Below are 22,845 nucleotides of genomic sequence, written 5' to 3'. Positions count from 1 at the left end.
AAGGCAAGGTACCGATGTTCTACCTAGATCGGCGGAGGAATTCAAGGGTTGGATACAAGATATGCATTTAGTGGATTTGCCACTCACAGATCGTAGGTTCACATGGTTTCGAGGACGTTCTTGCAATCGTATAGATAGAGCTCTGGTTAGCTTGAAGTGGTTAGAGGATTTTCCTGAGACTCGGATACGGGGTGGACCAAGGGGTTCGTCAGATCACTGTCCTGTAATAGTAGAAGACATGAAGCAGAAGGGAGGACCAAGGCTGTTTTGAAGCCTATATTCCTGGTTTACACATGAAAGCTTTTTCAGAATGGTTAAAGAGGAATGGAGAGGTTTGGGGAAGATTCAGTTCACAGACAAGTTGAAAGCATTGACAATTCCATTAAGGGAATGGCATAAGGCTAATTTTGGGGATATGGACAACAAAATTATGAAATTTGAGGAAGAAATTAAGAAGATTGATGATTTAGTGAGCAATAGAGTATATGATGGAACAATGGAGGCTAGAAGGAAGGCGCTGGTTACTTGCTGTGAGAGGTGGTATGTTAGGAAAGAAATTCATTGGAAACATATGTCTCGATCTCGGCAAGCAAAGGAGATGGAAAAAAATACAAGATACTTTCACAATATAGCTTCAGCAAGAAGGAGGAATAATAGGATCGATACACTGTTAATCAACGGCAGACTGGTCAGGAATCAAGCTAGAATAAAAATTCCTATTGGAGGGTACTACAAGGAGTTATATCACCAGGAAAGTTCTCCTATGGTGGGTTTCAGGGATGGCCTGGTGGGTAGGATAGAGCAAGAAGAGTCTGCAAATCTGGAGGCACTGCCAACGGCGGAGGAGATCAGAGAGGCTGTGTGGGATTGTGAGTCTTTTAAGACACCAGGTTATGACGGATACAACATGAATTTTATTAAGAGGTGTTGGGGTGAGATTAGGCCTGAATTCACGGCAGCGGTGATGGGTTCTTTCAGACTTCAAGGCTGCCGGCGGACTCCAACATCACTTGGGTGGCGTTGGCACCTAAGTTCATTGGGGCAAGGGAGATTAAAGATCTGCGACCTATCAGCATGGTTGGGTGCGTATACAAGGTTATCTCCAAGGTTTTGGTTAGGATGATGAGATCAGTGATGCCGGTATTAGTTGGAGAAACTCAGAGTGCAATTTGTAAAGAGAAGAAAAATACATAATGGGGCACTGATCGCATGTGAAACTGTAAAGTGGCTTAAACTGAGAAAAAAAGGGACATCATTAATCAAGTTAGATTTCCAAAAAGCATATGACAGTGTCAAGTGGAGCTTTGTGGATATTGTTTTGCAGAAGATGGGGTTTGGGCATAGATGGAGATCGTGGATTATGGAGTGTGTGACTGTAGCATCTATGTCGATCCTGATAAATGGGTCGTCATCCAAGCCGTTCAAGATGGAAAGAGGATTGAGACAAGGTGACCCACTTTCTCCTTTTTTGTTTGTACTGGTTGTGGATGTACTACATCAAATGGTGGGAGAGGAAATTAGGAATGGACGTATATCACCATTGTTGATTGGGAGAGATACTATAGCACTGTCGCATCTACAGTTTGCTGATGACACAATTTTGTTTTGCCCACTAGAGGAGGAAACTATTAAGAATTACAAGCAGCTCTTGAGATGCTTTGAGTTGATGTCAGGACTCAGTATTAATTTTGACAAGTCGAGCTTGATTTCGATAAATTGTGACGAACAGTGGATTCAGAGTATGTGTCAGTTGTTGGGTTGTAAGCGTGATTTCCTTCCAGTCAAATATTTGGGTATCCATTTAGGTGCAAATCCGAGGTTGGTAAATACTTGGAAGCCTATAATAGACAAAGTGGAGGAGAAGCTCAGTTTATGGAAAGCTAAAGTACTAAATAAAGCTGAAAAGTTGGTGCTGATTAAATCAGTTTTAAATAGTCTGCCAGTGTATTATTTGAGTTTGTTCAAGATGCCGAGAGTTGTTGCTGAGAAGTTGATTTCATTACAGCGAAAGTTCTTGTAGAGTAAGGAGGATGGTGGTAATGGAATGGCATTAGTAAAATGGGAAGTGGTGCAGGCCTCTAAAAAACTAGGGGGGTTGGGAGTCGGAGATGCTATAGTTCAGAACGCAGCTATGTTGTTTAAGTGGTGGTGGCGGTTTGAAAAGGAAGATTGCCCGTTGTGGAAGAAGGTGGTTTGTTCCTGTTATAATCTGAATCCTGTTGAACTACTATCAACTCAAGTGCTACCTACTAGAGGAGGCCCGTGAAAAGACATATGCCAACTACAAATACTGAATAGCCGTATAAGGGATAAGATGGTTACAGGCTTGTCCATGGAGATTGGTGATGGGCGGCGTACTCGATTTTGGAAAGATATATGGTTGCTTTGTGGGTTTATGAAAGATCGGTTTTCCAGGCTTTTATCTATTTCAAACTAATATAGATCTGTTATAGGGGATTGTGGATTCTGGAATGGGTTAGAGTGGATTTGGAACTTTCAATGGAGGAGAGAGCTCTTTCAATGGGAGTTGGAGCTCCTGGGTCAATTACATGAGGCGTTGAGACCTGTGAAACTAGTAATTAACAGAGAGGATAGGGTGGTGTGGAAATATGATCGACAAGGAGTTTATTCAACTAACTCATGTGTACAGGTTTTGCAGGAGGCAGTACTCCCAGAGGAGGTTACAAGCTACAGCTTCACTAAGAGCATCTGGAGAGGGTTAGTACCACCAAGAGTGGAGCTGTTTGCTTGGTTTGTCCTAATAGGTAGGGTGAATACAAAAGAACGATTGAACTGCTTAGGGATCATTAACCAGGAAGATAACATTTGTGTTTTATGTAATAAAGATGTGGAATATGTGCACCACTTATTTCTAGGTTGTGATTTTACTTGGCAGGTGTGGAATGCTTGGATATCGATGTCTGGCCGCCAATGGTCTATTCTAGGTTCGATGAAAGAACATTTTTTAAGTTGGACAGAGGAGTCAAGGAGAAGGGAAGATAGAGAGCAATGATTGAGATGCTTTTGTGCGATCGTTTGGAACATCTGGCTGGAAAGGAATAGAAGGATTTTTCAAAATAAAAGTAAAGGTGTTGAAGAAATTACCAAGATGACTGTGTTGAGTCACAATGAATGGAGAGGTATGGACCCCTTTAGTTGTTGATGACTATGTCGGAGATGACAGTGAATTTTTCTTTATGTGGTTGTGTTAGGCTTAAGTTGGTTGTTTGTTTATCTGTTTTCACTGCTCCACTTTTTTTGTGTTGAACTCTTTGCTTTAAAAAAAAAAAACTATCTATATTTAATTTAAAAAATATAAACGGTGGAGATTCAATATAACTTTCTTTTGTGGATTTATACCAAAAGTAGTGTACATTAGACATTCAACCGTTCTAGCCATTCCTAAGTTTAAAAGGCTGAATCTATCTTATTTGTCCAACTCCATTCAAAGCAGGCGCTATGTTTTGGACTTTTGGATAGTTATTAGTTGGTGTTTAAAGCCTTTATTAAACTAACCATAGATCTAAACGTCTATATTAAAATGGATATTATAAAATAATTTTATAAATAAGATATTTACCTCAAAAACTAGGACTATTTTAGTCTTTTTCACACTGACTACAGGATAAATCTAAACTTGGTTACCTATTCGTACAAAAAATATCATGTTCCTATTCTTATTGGTGGAATATGTGATAATTTTTCAACACTTTTTATTCTTATATTCAGAGTCTTTATTATTATCTCTTTTTTTTTCTTCTTCATCTCAATACCACCACAACTTATCTCCAATGTAATTATTATTGTAGATATTAAATTTAAATGTTAAACTTTAAATTTTAAATTTTTTATAAGTGAAAATTAAAAAACAATTTTAACAAAAAATAATTAATTTAAAATATTATATATACTAAAATTAGTTATAATATTTTTGTGTATAAATATATATGATTTTATTTATTTTTAATATATAGTTTATATAAATAATTAATTTAATAGTTAATTTTGATTTACGTGTTTTCAATAAATATATAAACTATTAATCGATCATAAATTATTATTAAAAATAATCAACAAGGAATTATTAAAAAATAAACTCTTTTAGCTACTAATTGAAACACTTACAAATTAAAGTGATTAATCATGGTATATTATATCCCTCCTTTGAATAAAAAAAACTTCGACATAGTTGAAGTAGCAGACAATTGAGTTAGACTTAGACACGAACGAGGTTATTATCTTCTTCATATATATTTTTTTTATATTAAGTTTTCTAAACTATTTACTTATTGAGAACATAGCCCATCGCTATTTCAATAAAGTTAATTAGATTGGAAAAATATTCCCACGCTATAAGGGAACCAATTTAATAAATACTTTTGAAGTTGAAAATAACATTTTCTGTTTTTTATGTCAAGGAGTAGTTAATACTTTTTATTCTTATATCTAGAGTCTTTATTTTTATCTCTTTTTTTTCTTCTTCATCTCAACACCACCACAACTTATCTCCAATGTAATTATTATTATAGATATTAAATTTAAATGTTAAACTTTAAATCTTAAATTTTTTATAAGTGAAAATTAAAAAACAATTTTAACAAAAAATAATTAATTTAAAATATTATATATACTAAAATTAGTTATAATATTTTTGTGTATAAATATATATAATTGTATTTATTTTTAATATATATTTTATATAAATAATTAATTTAATAGTTAATTTTGATTTACGTCTAGTGATGTTTTCAATAAATATATAAACTATTAATTGATCATAAATTGTTATTAAAAATGATTAACAAGGAATTATTAAAAAATAAACTCTATATCCCTCCTTTGAATAAAAAAAAAACTTAGACATAGTTGAGGTAACAAACAATTGAATTAGACTTAGACACGAGTTACTGTCTTCTTCATATTTTTTTATATTAAATTTTTTAAATTATTTCTTTATTAGGAATATAGTCCATCCTATTTCAAAAAGCCAATCAGATAGGAAAAAGATTTTTCTGTTACAAAAGAGTCAATCAAATAAATACTTTTTAAAGTTGAAGTAACGTTTTTTTTTTTTTTTTATATTAAAGAGTAGTTAATACTTTATTACTTTTAAAAACTTATCACATGTTCATTTGTACTTAAGTGGAACATATTATTTTATTTTTTCAATTATCTATATTTAATAAAGGTGTGCCTGATGTTGGGGGAGGGACGGTTATGAGTGAGGAAGCAGATTCTGAGAGGACAATTAGTTGTGCTCCTAATGAGCTGGAGAGGGGATCCACTAAAGAGAAACAAAAAACAACCTTGATTCATGCAAACGTGGAAGTGCAACCAAAATATTGGATCTCCCTAATTATATTATCTGGTGGTTAATAATGGATTATAAATTTCACCCGCCTTTTCAATAAAGAATGAGAAGAACAACTAATGGCATGAGGAGTAATTTTCTTGTTTATGTTTAAAGGAGTGGTATCAATTTCATTCAAAAGATGGAATTCATACTGGACTAGATCATCAAACATTTATAGAAATGGGTAATATATTGCAATTGGTAAATTTGATAATTTGGTTTTTGAATATTTGAACAGGTACATAGAAACAAAAGGGAGTACCAAATATCTAATTTGCAATCTATTTAAAAAAAGAAGGCTTTCACAAAACCAATTCTCCAGGTACTTGTATAATTAAAGTTTATACCAACCACCTTTTGTCCTAATGCCAATAGAGGCTCCCATTGGGTATTTAATTGGTTACGATTAGAGACTTACTGTCCAGAGTTCAGTTTTTGGAATTAAACCCTGCAAGTGGTTTGTTTCAGACTTACCTTGCAAAAAAATAAAATAAAATTTGATTTACATCACATTCTTATATTGTTTCTAGTGAATGTAGATGATTTGGGGAAAATAATTGCAACACTCGTCATTGCTCAAAATGACGTTTCATAAGCACAAACTAATGAAACTATGTTATAAGAAACTTATGAAGCTCACAATCAATCAATAATTTTAATTGAATTACAAATTAATCTATATATTAGAATAAACAACCAAATCCACAGCATCAGCATCAGTTGCATTTTTCTTTTCTTTCTTTTATCAAATTTCTGTGTCGCATAATCGAATCATCAACTCAGAAACCATTCCTCGAGCAAAAGGTATGTAGCTTAAGCTGTACCTGTGATAACTTGGAATAATTAATGATCTTAAACGACCATACTTTCAAGATACAACTTTATGTCTAGGTCTATTTGGTTTTTGTTTTGCGTTTTCAGTATTTTCAAAGTTTTAGGATTTGCGAAGGAAGAAACAAAAACAATAAAATCCTGTTTATTTTAATTTTCTTTTTCATTATAGGATAAAGTATGCTTTTTGTAACGTTTAGTTTTATTCAATTTTGTCCTTAACGTTTTGTGTCAAAATTACTTCTGAACGTTATTTCCATGTAAAACTTTAGAGACAAAATTGAAAACTTTCAAGGGTAGTTTTGACACAAATTAAAAACATTAGGGACAAAATTGAATAAATCGAAAACGTTTGGGATATTTTTGAAAAATATTGCAAATGTTAGAGACAAAAAATATACTTTACCCTTCATTATATCATTCATAAAATTATAAAACTCAGAGGCACTAAAATAAAAACAGAATATAGAAACAAAACCCAAATAGACCCTTATTGTCCAAGGTAAACTTACCAAATAAGAGCACCAATCTCAATTATGATAGCAATTATGGTCAACAACTTGTCATGAATCTACAAAAAGAAAGAATGATATCAATTGTTTTGAAAAACAATACGAATTGATCAGACTCCACTATCAAATTGGCAAATAGACAACAGCAAAAAGGTTGCTGACGATTATTCAACATGAGAAATATTACCTTGTCACCATAGGATGGAGTGTGGTCCAGACTTAAAATGGGTCACATTCAATCCTAAGTGATGACGGGGTAAGACTAAGTGAGTACACAAAGAATTAGTCATTAAATCTCTTCCTTTTACCCATTTCTATTGTTCAATACTCAAGAAAATTAAGGCTTGCAAAATTATCAGCATATTAGAGAAATGACTCTGTATTTGTTGGGAAAACTCAACACAGGTTTAAATCAAGAACCTGTCTAACAGCGGAAGTACCAAAAATAATTTTCCCACAACCTGTGCAATTAAATAGGCAACACCAAAGATACTCCAAGTAGCAAATATAATGGCAGAAATTAAATAATCAGACACCAGAATTTTAACGTGGAAAAACCCCAAAAGAGGGACAAAAAACCCACGGGACCTAGTCCAGAAAAATCTTCCACTATCAGAATAATGGGTACACAAACAGTCTTCCTAGTAACACTAGGGCATCTCAACAATCAACAAAATACATCATCAAAGCTGATGGAATCAACATAAACCCTCCACAAAAGTGGGTATCTCAAATCAGGCAAAAGAGAAGGCAATACAACAAGCAAGTTATATCCTAATGTTCATCTCTACACCAGGAATAACATACTAAAATTTCATAAGAAACGGAGCAAGTTTACCAAATCAATGTGATCAAGGTTGACATGCCCTTTTCCCCCAAATTTCCTTCTTCTCTCGACGCCGATGCTCTTCTGTTTCTTTCTTTCTTTCCTTTGAAAAGTGAGGCCTCTCACTCACTCTCTCCCTCCGTGGCTTTTTAGCCACTTTCTATTTTCTTTTATTTATTTTTTTTGTTTTAAAAAACTGTGGGCCCCACTTAGTTGGGGACCCACCAACAAATCTCCCCCTCACCAACTCAAGTGGGGATAGGCTGCTCCACCAAGCCCGCCTTCTCTTTGCAGGAATCAAACTTCACTGCAGGTAAACTCTTAGTCATCATATCTGAACCATTATCATTAGTATGGATCTTCTCAAGTGCATATGATTTCATCTCAAACGCTTGACGTATCCAATGATACCTCACCTCTATGTGCTTCGATCTGGAATGAAACGTCGGATTCTTGCTGAGATGGATAGCACTCTGACTGTCACAAAATAACACAAACTTCTCTTGATTGATGCCTAACTCTTGTAGAAATTTCTTCATCCACAAGAGTTCCTTAGAAGCTTCAACAACAGCAATGTATTCTGTCTCTGTAGTAGACAAAGCAACACATTTCTGAAGTCGAGATTGCCACGACACAGCTCCCCCTGCAAAAGTCATCATATAACCAGAAGTAGACTTCCTTGAATCAAGATCCCCAGCCATATCTGCATCTGTGTAACCATCCAACACAAGTTGGCCACTCCCAAAGCACAAACAAACTCTGGAAGTACCATTAAGGTATCTGAGAATCCACTTCACTGCTTGCCAGTGTTCCTTGCCAGGATTAGAGAGAAACCGACTAACAACTCCAACTGCATGAGCAATATCCGGCCTGGTGCAAACTATAGCATACATCAAACTGCCAACTGCAGATGCATATGGAATCTTCTTCATTTCCGCTTTTTCTTTCTCACTTGTAGGACATTGCTGCGAACTTAGCTTGAAATGACTAGCAAGTTGAGTACTAACAGGTTTGGAATTACTCATGCTAAACCTCTCTAAAACCTTCTCAATGTACTTCTGCTGTGACAACCACAGTTTTCCATTCTTCCTGTCACGAGTAATACTCATGCCAAGGATTTTCTTTGCAGGACCCAAATCCTTCATAGCAAAGGATCTGTTCAAGTCTTTCTTAAGACTTTCAATCTTCTTAGTGTCATGACCAACAATCAACATGTCATCAACATAAAGCAAGAGAATTATAACATCACCATCAGATAATTTTTTAACATACACGCAATTATCAGAAGAAGTCTTACTATACCCATGACCTTCCATGAAGGAATCAAACTTCGTGTACCACTACCTTGGCGCTTGCTTCAACTCATATAAGCTCTTCTTCAACTTGCATACAAGGTGCTCCTTTCCTTTAACCTCGAAACCCTCTGGTTGCTCCATATAAATTTCTTTATCTATGTCACCATGAAGGAATGCAGTCTTCACATCAAGCTGCTCAACCTCTAAATTCAAGCTAGCCGCCAATCCAAGCACAACTCGAATAGAGGACATCTTCACAACTGGAGAGAAAATCTCCTCAAAATCAATACCTTTCTTTTGCTCAAAGCCTTTCACAACCAATCGAGCTTTGTACCTTGGTCGTGAGACACTTTCATCCGCTTTCAATTTGAACACCCATTTATTCTTGAATGCTCTCTTACCCTTCGGCAACTTCACCAATTCAAAAGTATGATTCTCATGCAAGGATTTCATTTCTTCTTGCATGGCCTTCAACCAATATTCCTTATGCTCATCAGACATAGCTTCCTGGTAGTTCTCTGGCTCCCCAGTCTCAGTGTTCATCACATACTCATGAGGAGAGTATTTCTGAGAAGGATGACGCTCTCTAGTAGATCTTCTCAATTCAGGCTCAACTGGTGATTCAGGTGGAACTTCAACATCTGGCACCTCAGGTTGAGGTGCAGGTTCATCATGCAAATCATCGCCATCATTATCAACTTGTACATCTCCCCAATCAACAGGAGGTCTAGTGGAAGGACCAGGTTCATCATCAACAGAACGTCTAATAGTTACTGTTGGCTTATCTGTCTTCTCAAGATCTTCAATAGTTTGGTCTTCAAGAAAAATCACATCTCGGCTTCTAATTATCTTCTTGCTCACCGGATCCCATAATCTGTAACCAAAGTCTTCGTGACCATAACCCATGGAGATACACTGCTTTGACTTCCCATCAAGTTTAGACCTTTCATCTCTTGGAATGTGAACAAAAGCTCTGCAGCCAAACACTCTCAAGTGACTATAGGAGACATCTTTCCCTCTCCAAACTTTCTCTGGAACATCACCATTAAGTGGAACAGAAGGAGAAAGGTTGATCAAATCTACTGCAGTCCTCATTGCTTCACCCCAAAAGGATTTAGACAACTTTGCATAAGAGAGCATACACCTGACTCTATCATTGATAGTACGATTCATTCTCTCAGCAACTCCATTGTGTTGAGGAGTCTTAGGAACCGTCTTCTCAAGCTTGATCCCATGTCCTTTACAATACTCTTCAAACGGACCCCTGTATTCACCACCATTATCTGCTCGAACACATTTTAATTTCCTTCCTGTTTCTCTTTCAACACTTGCATGAAAGTGTTTGAAGATACTGAGCACCTGGTCTTTAGATTTCAAAATAAAAGCCCACACTTTTCGAGAATAATCATCAATAAAAGTAACAAAATATGATGCACCACCTAGTGTCTTAGCATCCATAGTGCAAACATCAGTGTGAACTAAATCTAGAACATGTGATCTCCTATAAGGTCCAGAATTATGAAATGATACTCTAGCATGCTTTCCAACAAAACAATGAGTGCAAGTATTTAAAGTTGTACCTTTCACTGGAAGTGAGTGCTTTTTGGCCAAGACGCTTAGTCCTTTCTCGCTCAAGTGACCAAGACGTATATGCCACAAATTAGAAGAGGAATCATCAGCTACATTCACATCTTCTTTGCACAACTTTGCTTGCAACCGGTAGAGAGTAGTAAGACTATTGTCTTCTCTAACAACAATGAGAGCCCCTTTGGTAATTTTGCATTTTCCACTACCAAAGGAAGTGCAATACCCCTCTTGATCCAATGCCTTCACTGAAATTAGATTGAACCGCATATCTGGCGCATGCCTAACATTCTTCAACTGCAACTTGCATCCCATGTTGGTTTCAAGCCACATATCACCCATACCAATGATATCACACACTCCTTTATCTCCCAATTTGATCTTGCCAAAATTTCCGGCAGTATAGGAAGTGAAAAATTCACGTCTCGGAGTGACATGACATGAGGCACCAGAGTCCATAATCCAAGTGAAATCATCACAGACAAGATTCACATAATTTTCATCATATGTGATAAGAACATCTTCATAAACAATAGCAGCAGTTTCTTTATCACTATCTTTACCTTTGTCTTCGTTTCTTCCCCTTGATTGTTCTCTTTTCAAGAACCTATAATACCTTTTGATATGCCCCGGCTTGCCACAATGGTGACAAATGAACTCCTTTCTTGGCTTGTACTTTCCTCTTGACTTGCTTCGACTCTCTGACCTGTCAGAACTGTGAGGTTTTCTACTTTGACTTCTCCCCCGTGACTCTGAAACAAGTGCTTCTGACGAGGAGGAGGCATTAGTCAAACCTCGCTCTCTTCTTCTGGCTTCTTCATTCAACATGCTCTCTTTAACTATTGCTAACGTCAACTTTTCTTTTGGAGCTGAGTTAGTCAGTGTCACAACCAGAACTTCCCAACTATCAGGCAAAGAGCTCAACAACAACAAGGCTTGCAACTCATCACTCAAAGTGATTTCATTATTTGTCAGTTGGTTCACCGTCTCCTGAAAAATGCTCAAGTGCTTCGGCATTAATTTACCTTCAACATACTTCATATTAACAAGCTTCCTAATCAAGAATGCTTTGTGTTGCACATTCTTCCTCTCATATAACTCTTTCAATTTATTCCACATCTTCTCAGCATTCGTTTCGGTGTCAACATGTGGATACACACTAAGATCAAGCCATTGCCTCATCAAAGCAACTGCCTTCCGATTCAGTTTCTTCTATTCAGCATCGGATTTAGTACCTTTGGATTTATCTCCCTCTACAGGATCATACAAGTCCTTGCTATACAACATATCTTCCATGAGGGTCTTCCAAATTGAATAATTTTGAGAATTCAGTTTGACCATATTCGGTCCATGAGTATTTTCCTCCATTTAATCAGCACAGAAATAAACAACTAAAGCTCTGGATACCACTTTGTTGGGAAAACTTAACACAGGTTTAAATCAAGAACCTGTCTAACAGCGGAAGCACCAAAAATAATTTTCCCACAATCTGTGCAATTAAATAGGCAACACCAAAGATACTCCAAGCAGCAAATATAATGGCAGAAATTAAATAATCAGACACCAGAATTTTAACGTGGAAAAACCCCCAAAAGAGGGACAAAAAACCCACGGGACCTAGTCCAGAAAAAATCTTCCACTATCAGAATAATGGGTACACAAACAGTCTTCCTAGTAACACTAGGACATCTCAACAATCAACAAAATACATCATCAAAACTGATGGAATCAACATAAACCCTCCACAAAAGTGGGTATCTCAAATCAGGCAAAAGAGAAGGCAATACAACAAGCAAGTTATATCCTAATGTTCATCTCTACACCAGGAATAACATACTAAAATTTCATAAAAAATGGAGCAAATTTACCAAATCAATGTGATCAAGGTTGACATGCCCTTTTCCCCCAAAATTCCTTCTTCTCTCGACGCCGATGCTCTTCTGTTTCTTTCTTTCTTTCCTTTGAAAAGTGAGGCCTCTCACTCACTCTCTCCCTCCGTGGCTTTTTAGCCACTTTCTATTTTCTTTTATTTATTTTTTTTTGTTTTAAAAAACTGTGGGCCCCACTTAGTTGGGGACCCACCAACAGTATTATCAATGGTGTATGACTTACCAAGAGCGCACATATGAGTGCTATAACCACACATCCGACGTATATGGCTGTTGCAAAAACACGAGCAGTATCAAACATCATTCTGAGTTGTTGTGCAGGTCCAAGAAGAAAGGCTGTGCTGCCAGATATACAACACAAAAGTTGGAAGGTGCATTGAATTGAATCCAGTCTAGGGGAAAAAATTAACTCTAATACAACCAGAAGTCCGAGGACCAATCGAATCTACCTTCCCACTGCTAATACGTTTCCAAAGGTGAATAATAATGCAAATTTGATGGGTTTGGCAAAAACAATCATTGACTGCAAAATAGAAAAAAAAAAAGAAAAATAAAAAATGAAATATCATGTGTTCAGTTCTCAACATTTGACTTGCGGTTCGTATTGTACAAAAATTGAAGAAAAGAAAGCTAAAAACCATTGATCACACGGGAATAGAAAATTTATCACTTAAAAAATATCACTATTGTTACATTAAGTTATGCACAAGCTTCAATGAAAAATAAATAGACCATTGATCCTTGGCTCTGGTTCGTGATGTTTCTAAGATCAATTAATGGGTATTTATTGCTATAGAGTCCTGGGTAAGAGTAACACAAAAACAAGAAGAAAAACATCCCTTGAGGGTGGTCAAGAGATCCTTATTCTCAGATACAGATGCTTTCTGATAAACGAAAAATACCACGAAAATAACTAGAATAGCAACGAAATAACAAAATATAATATCAAAAGCCGTTGTGCTTCCAATAGTTTGAAAAAGCTTTGCACTTTAACTATTTTGTTTCTAATGTCCTAAATTGGACAAACGTTATTTATATACACTTTCTCTTACAGTAAATTTATACTTGGTGAAATAGAAATATACAAACAAGGCAAGTAAAACACATAAATACCGCAGAAGCAGAACAAATATAAAAGTAGCACAGTTTCTCTTATGGTCTTACCAGTAACATGCAAGCAAGACCAGCAATCAAACAAGCTGCAAATCGGTAAATTCTCTGCTTCATCAAGACATAAAAACAGAAAAAAATGTTTAGAGCCAAAAGATCAAAATAAGTTTAGCCAGCAAGGCTTGTTTGAAGAGTTTTGGAGGTACCTGTGTTGGAGAGGGAGCAGAGGCCACCTGAATCCTCACCCAACAAGCTCTCCCCTTGCTCTTCATCATCTCCAACTAAAGACTTCCACATATTTTACACGAGAATTTCTTGCTCACTATTCACGCTACAGAAACCAGGAGGGGGAAAAAACTCAATATAACCTAGTGTAGAAATGAAGCAACTTTGTGGTTATAGGGATATATAGAACAAATTAAACCAGATACAATGCAACACTTCAATTTTATTCTATCATATAACCAACGTTTTAAGGCTTCAGAAGAAGCATGCAGCAACTGACGCTTCAGCATATGGCTTAGAAGAATTGTACTAAATTTGTATTGTGTCTAATCTTTCCATCCAAATATCAAACAAAAGAACAAGTATCGGAGGCATCACCAAGGAATAGCCTTACCCACAAGGTGATTTTGGAATGGGAAATCTCAACCTTCTGGTAATGTCTATCTGGATATAACTCAATATAATGATTTAGTCACACCTTTAGTTTTGACACTAGAAAATAAGTTGTTTTGTCACTGTTGACTTGTTGAGCATTCCATGCATCCAAAAACACCTGAAAAATCACATTTTAAGATGTTATCTGCCAACATTTTCAACAAGAAAACTTTTAACACATTTCGAACATCTTTCCCTTAACAAGCGACCTCATGCACTACCATTGAACTCTAAATGTGACCAATACACAAACTCACCTACCTTTGCTGAAATGCGGCAGCATAGGTACCATAATCTAAACCACTTGGTGATGAAAAGTAAATACTTTAATAGAATGATTCCATGGATCACTTCTATCAAAAGCTGAAGTGGTTGAGTAGAGACAAATGAGTGACTTAAAATGGTTTTCTGTCTTTCACTCAAACTTTGGGATTAATGCCCAGAAATAAAACTAAGCTACAATGTCTCAAGTCTCAACACAAGAAAAAGGTCCTACTAACTCTTACCAGAAGCCTAATTAAACTTCCACATTACAATTATTTTGGTTTTCAAAGGGTATCCATTGCTGGATAGACTAATCCCTTTCAATGCCGAAGATGAGATTCGAACACCCAACCCCAGGTTAAGAGACTAGATAATGACCCACCATAACACATCCACAAGGTTTTTCTCCATTACAGATAAAAATTTATACCAGACTCCAGTACCATTTTCTTGATACCAAACTCGAAACCTATAAACAAAAGCTCAGCAACAATGATGGAACAAGCTACTATTAAAGTTTTATACTAGTTAACCAACATCAAAACAAAAAGAAAAAATGAATGAAACACGTTATTATTATTATTATAGAAGCTTACGCTTTTCAGTTAGGATTTTGTTTAGGTGAAGACTCACATAAGCGAAGTTAATAGTTGAAAATCCTTAGAAGATTTGACATATTTAATTAAATTATTGTCTAATAATTGTTAACTATTAATTTTACATGAAAACAACTAAGTTTCTGCCTGTATTTGCTTGTCCCTGAAAGTAAGAGTTCGGGAAAAAACTCGCAACAAATCTTGCAAAATTCGAGTATATAGAAGAGTTTAATTTGGTCATTCTATGAAAGTGGAGATTGGAAAAGGTAGTTACCGGAAATGGCATCAATGCGTTGGTGTTGGAGGAGTGACAAATTCTGAAGGAAAATTTATCGCAACTTTTTGGCTTCTCTTTTTCCTGAAATCCACCTCAACTGACTCACCGTACTCCAAAGCTCTGCAAATGTGTGTTCAACAGGAAAGCGTTGAACATCCTAAGGCCTCGTTTGGCAAAGGAAAGAAGTGGAAAGCACAAAGGAAATTTAATTTCTACAATGTTTTGTTTAAATTAAGAAATTTGAAAATTTTTTATTTAAATTTTAATTAAATATATTATTTATCAGTCACCCTCATTCAATATAATTATTTTGATAAAAATAATTTCATACTCAAATCTACAATACATGCATTCACAAATAAACACCAAAAATTATCAAAGAGACATCTTGTATTCTTAATTGAAAAAGCATACATTATAAAATATTAAAATATATTTCTAATAATTTTGTGTATCTATTTAATTAATACTATTTTAAATATAAACACACTTATGAAAAAAGATAAACACGCAACAAATTACTATATATTAAACAAATTTTAATTGAATTTGTCAAAATAAATACAACCTAAAATAAAATTTACAGAAACAAAATGAAATACGTATAAAAATTTTGTATTGTTTTAGTTGAGTTAACAAAATATTGAGAATTAAATATATTGATTAGAGATATGGAGATATCTAACTAGTTATTTGTTTATATCCTAATCCATGATAAGAGTTCAAATTTAAAATGACTAAGACCTAATTCATAATTTACATAATAAAAATTTGCACCACATAACTTATCCAATCTCATAGAGGTCTACCACAATAAAGACAGTTTAATTTGACTTGTTCGAATAAGATGAATTTCAATTAATTCCTACTATCTCTATTACTAATTTAAAAAGAAAATCACACAACTTTTTTAAACAAAAAAGAGAAACAACCCACTATCAAAGATGGAATGGCTTCACAAGTGTTGACTAGCTCATAAGGTACTTTTATAAATATCTTAACACATTGAGGTATTTTTCGAACCCTAACTCATAAAAATTTGTCTCAAACTTTTACTAACTTAAGTATCGGAGTCTCTTGCATATATTACCCATCAACCTCGCCGAAGAACTCAAGGTTTCACCTCGCTAGAGAAGACATCAGAACATCTCATAAAAAAGAGTTTAGATCTCACATTCAGACCTAAATGACATTAATTTTGGGTAAGTCTTGAAACACTACTTAATAATTATATATCATAGAGGCATATAATTTAGTTAAGGTTTTGACACTGAAAATGAATCATTAAAATAACAAAAAGAAAAAAAAACCTGCAGATTAAATAGAAAAAGTTGCATTGAATGAGCTTGAATGGGTTCACAGCATGAAATTTCTTGAATGGTTAATCTCACCTCACTTATGAACACAAACAAATAATAATCTAACTTCGCTAACTTGCTTAACACACTCATTGACTTGTTTAGCAAGCAACCAAAATTAGGGAGCTGTAAGCTTAATTCTAATAACTAATAAGAAGTATCCAACAATTCAAGTTTTTTTTTTTAGTTTTTTTTTTCACGTAAACGGTCTAACAATTTTCTTCTAACGATATAATCAAAGCTTTTCCTTGCAATTTGACTGGTAAGAGAAGATACATACGAAATATACTGAGGCTTGCACTAGCTTTTATAGAACGAAGCAATATTATGAGTCCCATTTACAAAACGCCAAGAGCCTAAAGCCACTACGGCTTTTATTCAGCGCCATAATTCCAAGAAAATCAAACACTAAGAAATTGGGAAAAATTAAAAGAAAAATTTTTTTTCCACTTTTCTGTTTTCTTTCCTGTACCTATGGTTTGTTTAAAATTACAGCTTAGGTTAACTATGAGGTTCCCACTAATGAAGGGGATGGGTTAGGCTCCTTGTGGAGAAACAATAATGTCATCCTGATCTGTGTATATTATAGTCCTAATTCATGAACTTGCGGCAGTTCGGAGCTTTGCATAAACAAGGGACTTTAAATTCATCTGGCTCATCAGGATCAAACAAGTAGTCATACCTGCCAGATACATTCAAGATTAAGTTAATTTGAACAAACAAAATGTATGCTGAAGTTGCAACACAAGCACAAGCACATTGCATGAACATTGCATGAACATGGCAGCACAAGCATGAAAACATTCAAACATGAAAAGATCTAGAGAGAGAGAGAGATACGTTAGCTCATCGCCAGCCGTTACATCAGTCTTGGCAATGAGTGCGATCCGGCTCTCATCATCACCTACACTCATGATCCTTGCATAGCAATTTGGCATACACTGTTACATGAACGAAGATCCGGTAAGATGGGAGTATTAATAATCAATGGTAAGGGTACAGGGGGAACAATAATGTACAAAACCAATAAATATCAGCCATGATTGGCCTCTCCAACAGGTACATATTCAGCTTCAAGGATTTCATATTCATACACATTAAATGATTTCACAATCACAAGTTTCAACAAAATAGGTTGACTAGTTTGATGTTGTTTTAAGTTAGGTTGACTTACAGAATGGTTAATTAGCCTTGCTATATTTCCTTTATCAGTGGCATCTACTACCACTTCTTCACTTATCTTAAATAGCTGCCAAGAGAGAGAAAACAACCCAATTTAGTGTTACAGAACATGAACAATGAACAAGAACAAGAAATATGAATCTAGAGGCCACAAACACAAAGGATTAACTCACATAGCAGTCTGTCCCTTCTAATCTATAGCGTGCCTCCCTGAGATCCGCAATGCTACGTCTCACTTGTTCACCACGATATTCAAGAACCTGTTTTGAATTAAATCATGCTAATTATCAAGGGTTGTGTTCTGATTTACTGTGAAATTTAAAATACATAATGCACCAATGGGACTTCAGAATCTTTTCATATTTGAGCATGACAATACCATTTCTCCTTCTTGAATATTTCTACGTGCAAAAAGTCCCCATCCATGAATGCCTGATCTACCAAAGCAAACCCTTTCATTTTCGGTTCTCTGGAATCATGCAAGTTGTACCCACAACATAATCAGAAATTGAGTACAAGGGCCAATAAAACACTTAAGAGATTATTTTACCTGTAAGTGGTAAAGGCGCTCTCTAAAAGAAGAAAATGCCTGAGGCTCCTGTACCACCTGCTTGAGGGAACGAGATAAGAAAGAAAGCAAAAGATGAATCCTTTATGTACCCAGGACAAAAAAAAGGAAAAAGAAAAAAAAAACGTGAATCTTTCATTTCTTGAGAAAATATAGGAGAAGAAAGAGTATTTACTTTGGGAGCATTCAAACTCTGTATTGCATCTAAAGGATGATGATAGGGACCCCTCACACGATGAGGAACGGCATCAGCTGCTGATTTCTAGCAAGTGGAAATCCCAAAAATGAGTGAAGGGGCATAGTTTATGAGGAGATAACAGTGCCATGGACATACTAGAGAGATGAAGATAGTGTACAGAGAAGTGAACAATTCAAAGAAAAGTTCATAAACCATGGTATTTCACTGGTAAATTCCATTAATTTATGATCGAAAAAACAATTTAACTTGAAGTATGAATTGCACCGAAAATGTAAAGAAGTATCAAGAGTAAATGTTACATTGACTAAGCATTATGTTACAGATATTGCAAATGAAAATAAATCTCTGCATCTTACCTTTTTAGTGTAGTTTGTTCTTTGAAAGATTCGACATCTAGCGGCAGAGAATGGCTCATGTTCAGTATCATCTGCTTGAGGGGTTTCTTCTACCTTTGTTCTTCTAGAGGAAATTAGCCTGGAACCCGTTTTTTTCTTAGTTTGTAGAAGACTTTTAGTTGAAATGACCCCAAGGGGGGTTTGCATAATCAAAACAGTGTCTGGATTGGGAGCCCTGCAAGTAATATTAAAACAAAAAGCTGACAGTAAGATTCAAATGAATCTTAAATTCATACTTGAGGAATTCAAAAAAGAGTAAAAATTGTGGCAAAAGAAAACTCTGAAAAGGAAACCGTATAAAGGGACAAAGAAGAAAGTATTGTCTCTTTTGTTGTAATTGAAGATTCTATACCTGTGATAAGCACAATAGGAAACCATTTTTGTTGTCTGTTTACCATTTTTCTCCGAAATGTGCAACTGCATTTAAGCAGGAAAATTTAGAGAAAAAAAAAGTCTCTAAATTATCTATAAGAAAATGCAACATGTCAACTAAACATTAGTCATGATGCATAACTGAACTGAAATCCAAATTGTAAGAGGTTAACGACAATTCGCAAATGGAAGCCCGAAATAATAAATAAAAAATAAAAACCAGAGTTGATCCGACCTCCATTCGGTAGCCAGCCCTTGATGCACACATGGCATGGAAATAAGTAGAACACTTGCAACATTGTGTGCATGAACCATGAATTTGCTTACAAATAACACAAATCTGAAATTCAACAAACACAATTTAGATTAACATAGACATAAAGAAGGAACAAGAGACGTCAAATAAAAACCATTTAGGAAACCTGTAGTCTATATCATTTTACAATTACGTTTTCTAAACAAACTGGGTGTTGATATCTCACCTTAACAAAAGAACTTGACGGAATACTAAGAATACCCAAAGCAGGCTCCATCTTCTCATCACTAGCAAAAGCCACTTCAGGCCGAAACCAAGCACAAGTGACATGAACCCATAATGTGTCAATATCTGTTGGCTTTAGAGCACCACCTAAGGAACAATAACACATTAACATAGTGAGGATAAAACAACTTTACCAAAGCTTCAAGATACTATAATATAATTTTATAGCAATACATAAAAGAGAGGAGGAAGAATAACACATTTATATGAATTTACAAGGTTGAAAGAATCAAGTCGGCAAATGGGAAATCCAGAAAATATAATTCACAAGGAAGAACTATGTGTATAATGCATTTTAAACATTGAGGAATACCCACCTTTTACGGGCAAAGACAACACTCCCGTTTAATTTCAGGTGTTTCACAAGCTTTACAAACCCATGATGTGAAGTCTCTAACATTCCTTGCACCGTAGCATTCTTGATGAACAGCTATTTGACATCTGTAAAATGTAATGCATTGCAATGCAATTCAATAGATAGTGATGATGACGGAATCAACTGTAAGGATGTAGCAAGTTTGATACTATATCCCAAAAGCTAAAACCATAAAGAGACACATCAAGCTTTCTTATATTAAAATATTTAAAGTTACAGATATAACTACTCATGATTTATTTTTCTAGAACATCTATGATCTCACTACATTTATCAGCTACAAAATGTTTACACCACACAGCAGCTTCTTCTGATCCTTGTATCTTGATGGTTTGACTATTTAAAAAAAAATATATACAAACAGATATTAAACTGAAGATGCTGTTTTACCTGTTGCAAATGATAATTTTGTTGTAGTCCCAATCTTCAACCCATCTGCAAACAGCACATCGTTCTGTAGTCCACTTAACACAAACCGGTTCATACTTCTCTGTCATAGAAAACAGTCTTCAGCAACATTGTCACTCTCAGGAATTCTTCTAGGAAAATCATGATATTATGAATTTGTACAACAAAGAACTATGATTAATGTACCTTGCAAAAATGTAAGCAACTTCTGCTTCCTTTCTTTTAAGGAAGGTTTTTTGGGTTTGATAGGAACTACAGCATTAGAATGAAACTCAGACAATTGCAGCATCTGAGAAATTAAAATGGGTTTTATTAGTTACAAATTAAGTCATGTCTTAAGTTAAAATCTTGGTCCCATAAATCTAGTCTGCAACCTGAATCTTTCTTCCTCTAGGCGTGCCATATGCTAAATCGTAAAGAGACTAATATTATAAGTTTGCAGAGCTTCTCAAGAGGTCAGCATTATTGGCATTCACTGAAGACTTCATAATTCAAATAAAATATTGATATTGGTGAATAGTTGTATTATTAAATTTTAGACCTAAATCACAAGATGCAGAAAACTTAAATTAATAATAGTATTTGTAAACTATAACATGACACTAATATATAGCCAGACTATGAGTACATTGACCAAATTACGACTCCAGAAAGAGAATGATTAGACTCTTAACAGTCAACTATACTACAGGAACCAATTCCTTTCACACTTGCAACATTGTGTGCATGAACCATGAATTTGCTTACAAATAACACAAATCTGAAATTCAACAAACACAATTTAGATTAACATAGACATAAAGAAGGAACAAGAGACATCAAATAAAAACCATTTAGGAAACCTGTATCTATATCATTTTACAATTACGTTTTCTAAAGAAACTGGGTATTGATATCTCACCTTAACAAAAGAACTTGACGGAATACTAAGAATACCCAAAGCAGGCTCCATCTTCTCATCACTAGCAAAAGCCACTTCAGGCCGAAACCAAGCACAAGTGACATGAACCCATAATGTGTCAATATCTGTTGGCTTTAGAGCACCACCTAAGGAACGATCAACTTCCATGCGAAAGCTTGGCCGTGGCAGTGGCCGTGGCCATGGCCCAATAGCACAGCCATGATGATGCTAACCACTAGACCAAATGCAGAAACTAAAAACATTAGAAAACCATCAACCTCACGAGGACCAGCTACCATTCTGTAGACTGCTTTGAATACCAGAATTCCAGCAAGCAACCATATCAATTGGATGCAAACAAAAGCCCCAAGAATCTCTATTCTAAAATATCCATACGATTGGCGGGGGTAGCTTCCCATCCAGCAGCCCATAAGGAAAATAAGGAAATGGCAAAGGCTGCAACATCCGAAAGCAAATGTGCCGCATCAGTTAATATTACAAGACTGTTGGCTTTGATCCCTCCAATTACTTCAACAGTCATGAAAACAAAACAAAGGCCCACTGCTATCGAAAGCTTTCGCATGGAAGTTGATCGGACATTTGCTTTCGGATGTTGCAGCCTTTGCCATTTCTTTATTTTCCTTATGAGCTGCTGGATGGGAAGCTACCCCCGCCAATCGTATGGATATTTTAGAATAGAGATTCTTGGGGCTTTGGTTTCCATCCAATTGATATGGTTGCTTGCTGGAATTCTGGTATACAAAGCAGTCGACAGAATGGTAGCTGGTCCTCGTGAGGATGGTTTTCTAATGTTTTTAGTTTCTGCATTTGGTCTAGTGGTTAACATCATCATGGCTGTGCACGGCCACGGCCAAGCTTTCGCATGGAAGTTGATCGTTCCACAGAATCTTTAGAGATGGATCCTGCATTTGCAAAAAGACATGTGCTTCCATCTACAATATATACCAAAAATAATACAATCTTTAGAGTTGGAAAGAAAAGATAACAAAAGCATAAACTCCTCCTATCATTAAAGAAGCAACACCAATAACATCAGGCATCGACAATTTAGGGAGTATGGACAATATGATGAAAAGGCTTGATGAAACCACTATGAGTAGCTGCTGTTTCATCGATAACACACTATTAATCATAGCAATTATATACATCATACTAAAAAGCATCAGAGATCCTTAAGAGAATTTGTATTATATTTGGCTAATAAAGTTTTCTAAACCAATCCTCAAACAAATTGAATGTAGATGAATTTCAATAGAATTTCCACTCTTGTGGTTCAATCAAATGACACAATTCAATTAATGACTGAATTTGATACCACCCTTCGATG

The 22,845-nt window shown here is 35.4% G+C and overlaps 3 protein-coding genes across 5 annotated transcripts; 1 reads left to right on the top strand and 2 right to left on the bottom strand.

The window, feature by feature from the left end:
- Nucleotides 1-310: 310 nt before the first annotated feature.
- Nucleotides 311-2,020, top strand: LOC130934716 (uncharacterized). Its single transcript, XM_057864258.1, has 2 exons — nt 311-1,107; nt 1,291-2,020. The coding sequence occupies exons 1-2, from the start codon at nt 311-313 to the stop codon at nt 2,018-2,020; spliced, it is 1,527 nt and encodes a 508-aa protein (XP_057720241.1).
- A 9,869-nt stretch (nt 2,021-11,889) lies between these two features.
- LOC130936637 (uncharacterized) lies at nt 11,890-15,383 on the bottom strand. 3 transcript variants are annotated; one of them, XM_057866732.1, is made up of 6 exons: nt 15,195-15,383; nt 14,020-14,178; nt 13,607-13,731; nt 13,455-13,508; nt 12,740-12,813; nt 11,890-12,631 (listed from the first exon to the last, which is right to left on the bottom strand). In XM_057866732.1, exons 3-6 carry the CDS (start codon nt 13,673-13,675, stop codon nt 12,418-12,420), a joined length of 411 nt encoding a protein of 136 aa, XP_057722715.1. In that variant the 5' UTR covers nt 13,676-13,731; nt 14,020-14,178; nt 15,195-15,383; the 3' UTR covers nt 11,890-12,417. The 3 variants fall into 3 exon arrangements, with proteins under 3 accessions (XP_057722715.1, XP_057722718.1, XP_057722717.1); XM_057866735.1 differs by having other exon boundaries at nt 12,489-12,626; XM_057866734.1 differs by lacking the exon at nt 11,890-12,631 and having other exon boundaries at nt 12,641-12,813; nt 14,104-14,178.
- Nucleotides 15,384-16,827: 1,444 nt separating this feature from the next.
- Nucleotides 16,828-21,750, bottom strand: LOC130935673 (histone-lysine N-methyltransferase ATX5-like). Its single transcript, XM_057865533.1, is given in 15 exon segments — nt 16,828-17,237; nt 17,396-17,496; nt 17,730-17,804; nt 17,911-17,997; nt 18,117-18,206; nt 18,288-18,344; nt 18,481-18,567; nt 18,861-19,074; nt 19,252-19,316; nt 19,507-19,611; nt 19,754-19,899; nt 20,126-20,253; nt 20,579-20,678; nt 20,783-20,885; nt 21,498-21,750. Coding segments are annotated over 15 exon segments (1,617 nt in total). The 5' UTR covers nt 21,666-21,750; the 3' UTR covers nt 16,828-17,146.
- Between the last annotated feature and the right edge of the window lie 1,095 nt (nt 21,751-22,845).

This window comes from Arachis stenosperma, chromosome 6 (genome assembly GCF_014773155.1).
Source record: "Arachis stenosperma cultivar V10309 chromosome 6, arast.V10309.gnm1.PFL2, whole genome shotgun sequence".
In the NCBI taxonomy this organism is placed as follows: Eukaryota; Viridiplantae; Streptophyta; class Magnoliopsida; order Fabales; family Fabaceae; genus Arachis; species Arachis stenosperma.
The sequence above is the reverse complement of the archived record's forward strand: the minus strand, read 5'-3'. Positions and strand labels throughout refer to the sequence as shown.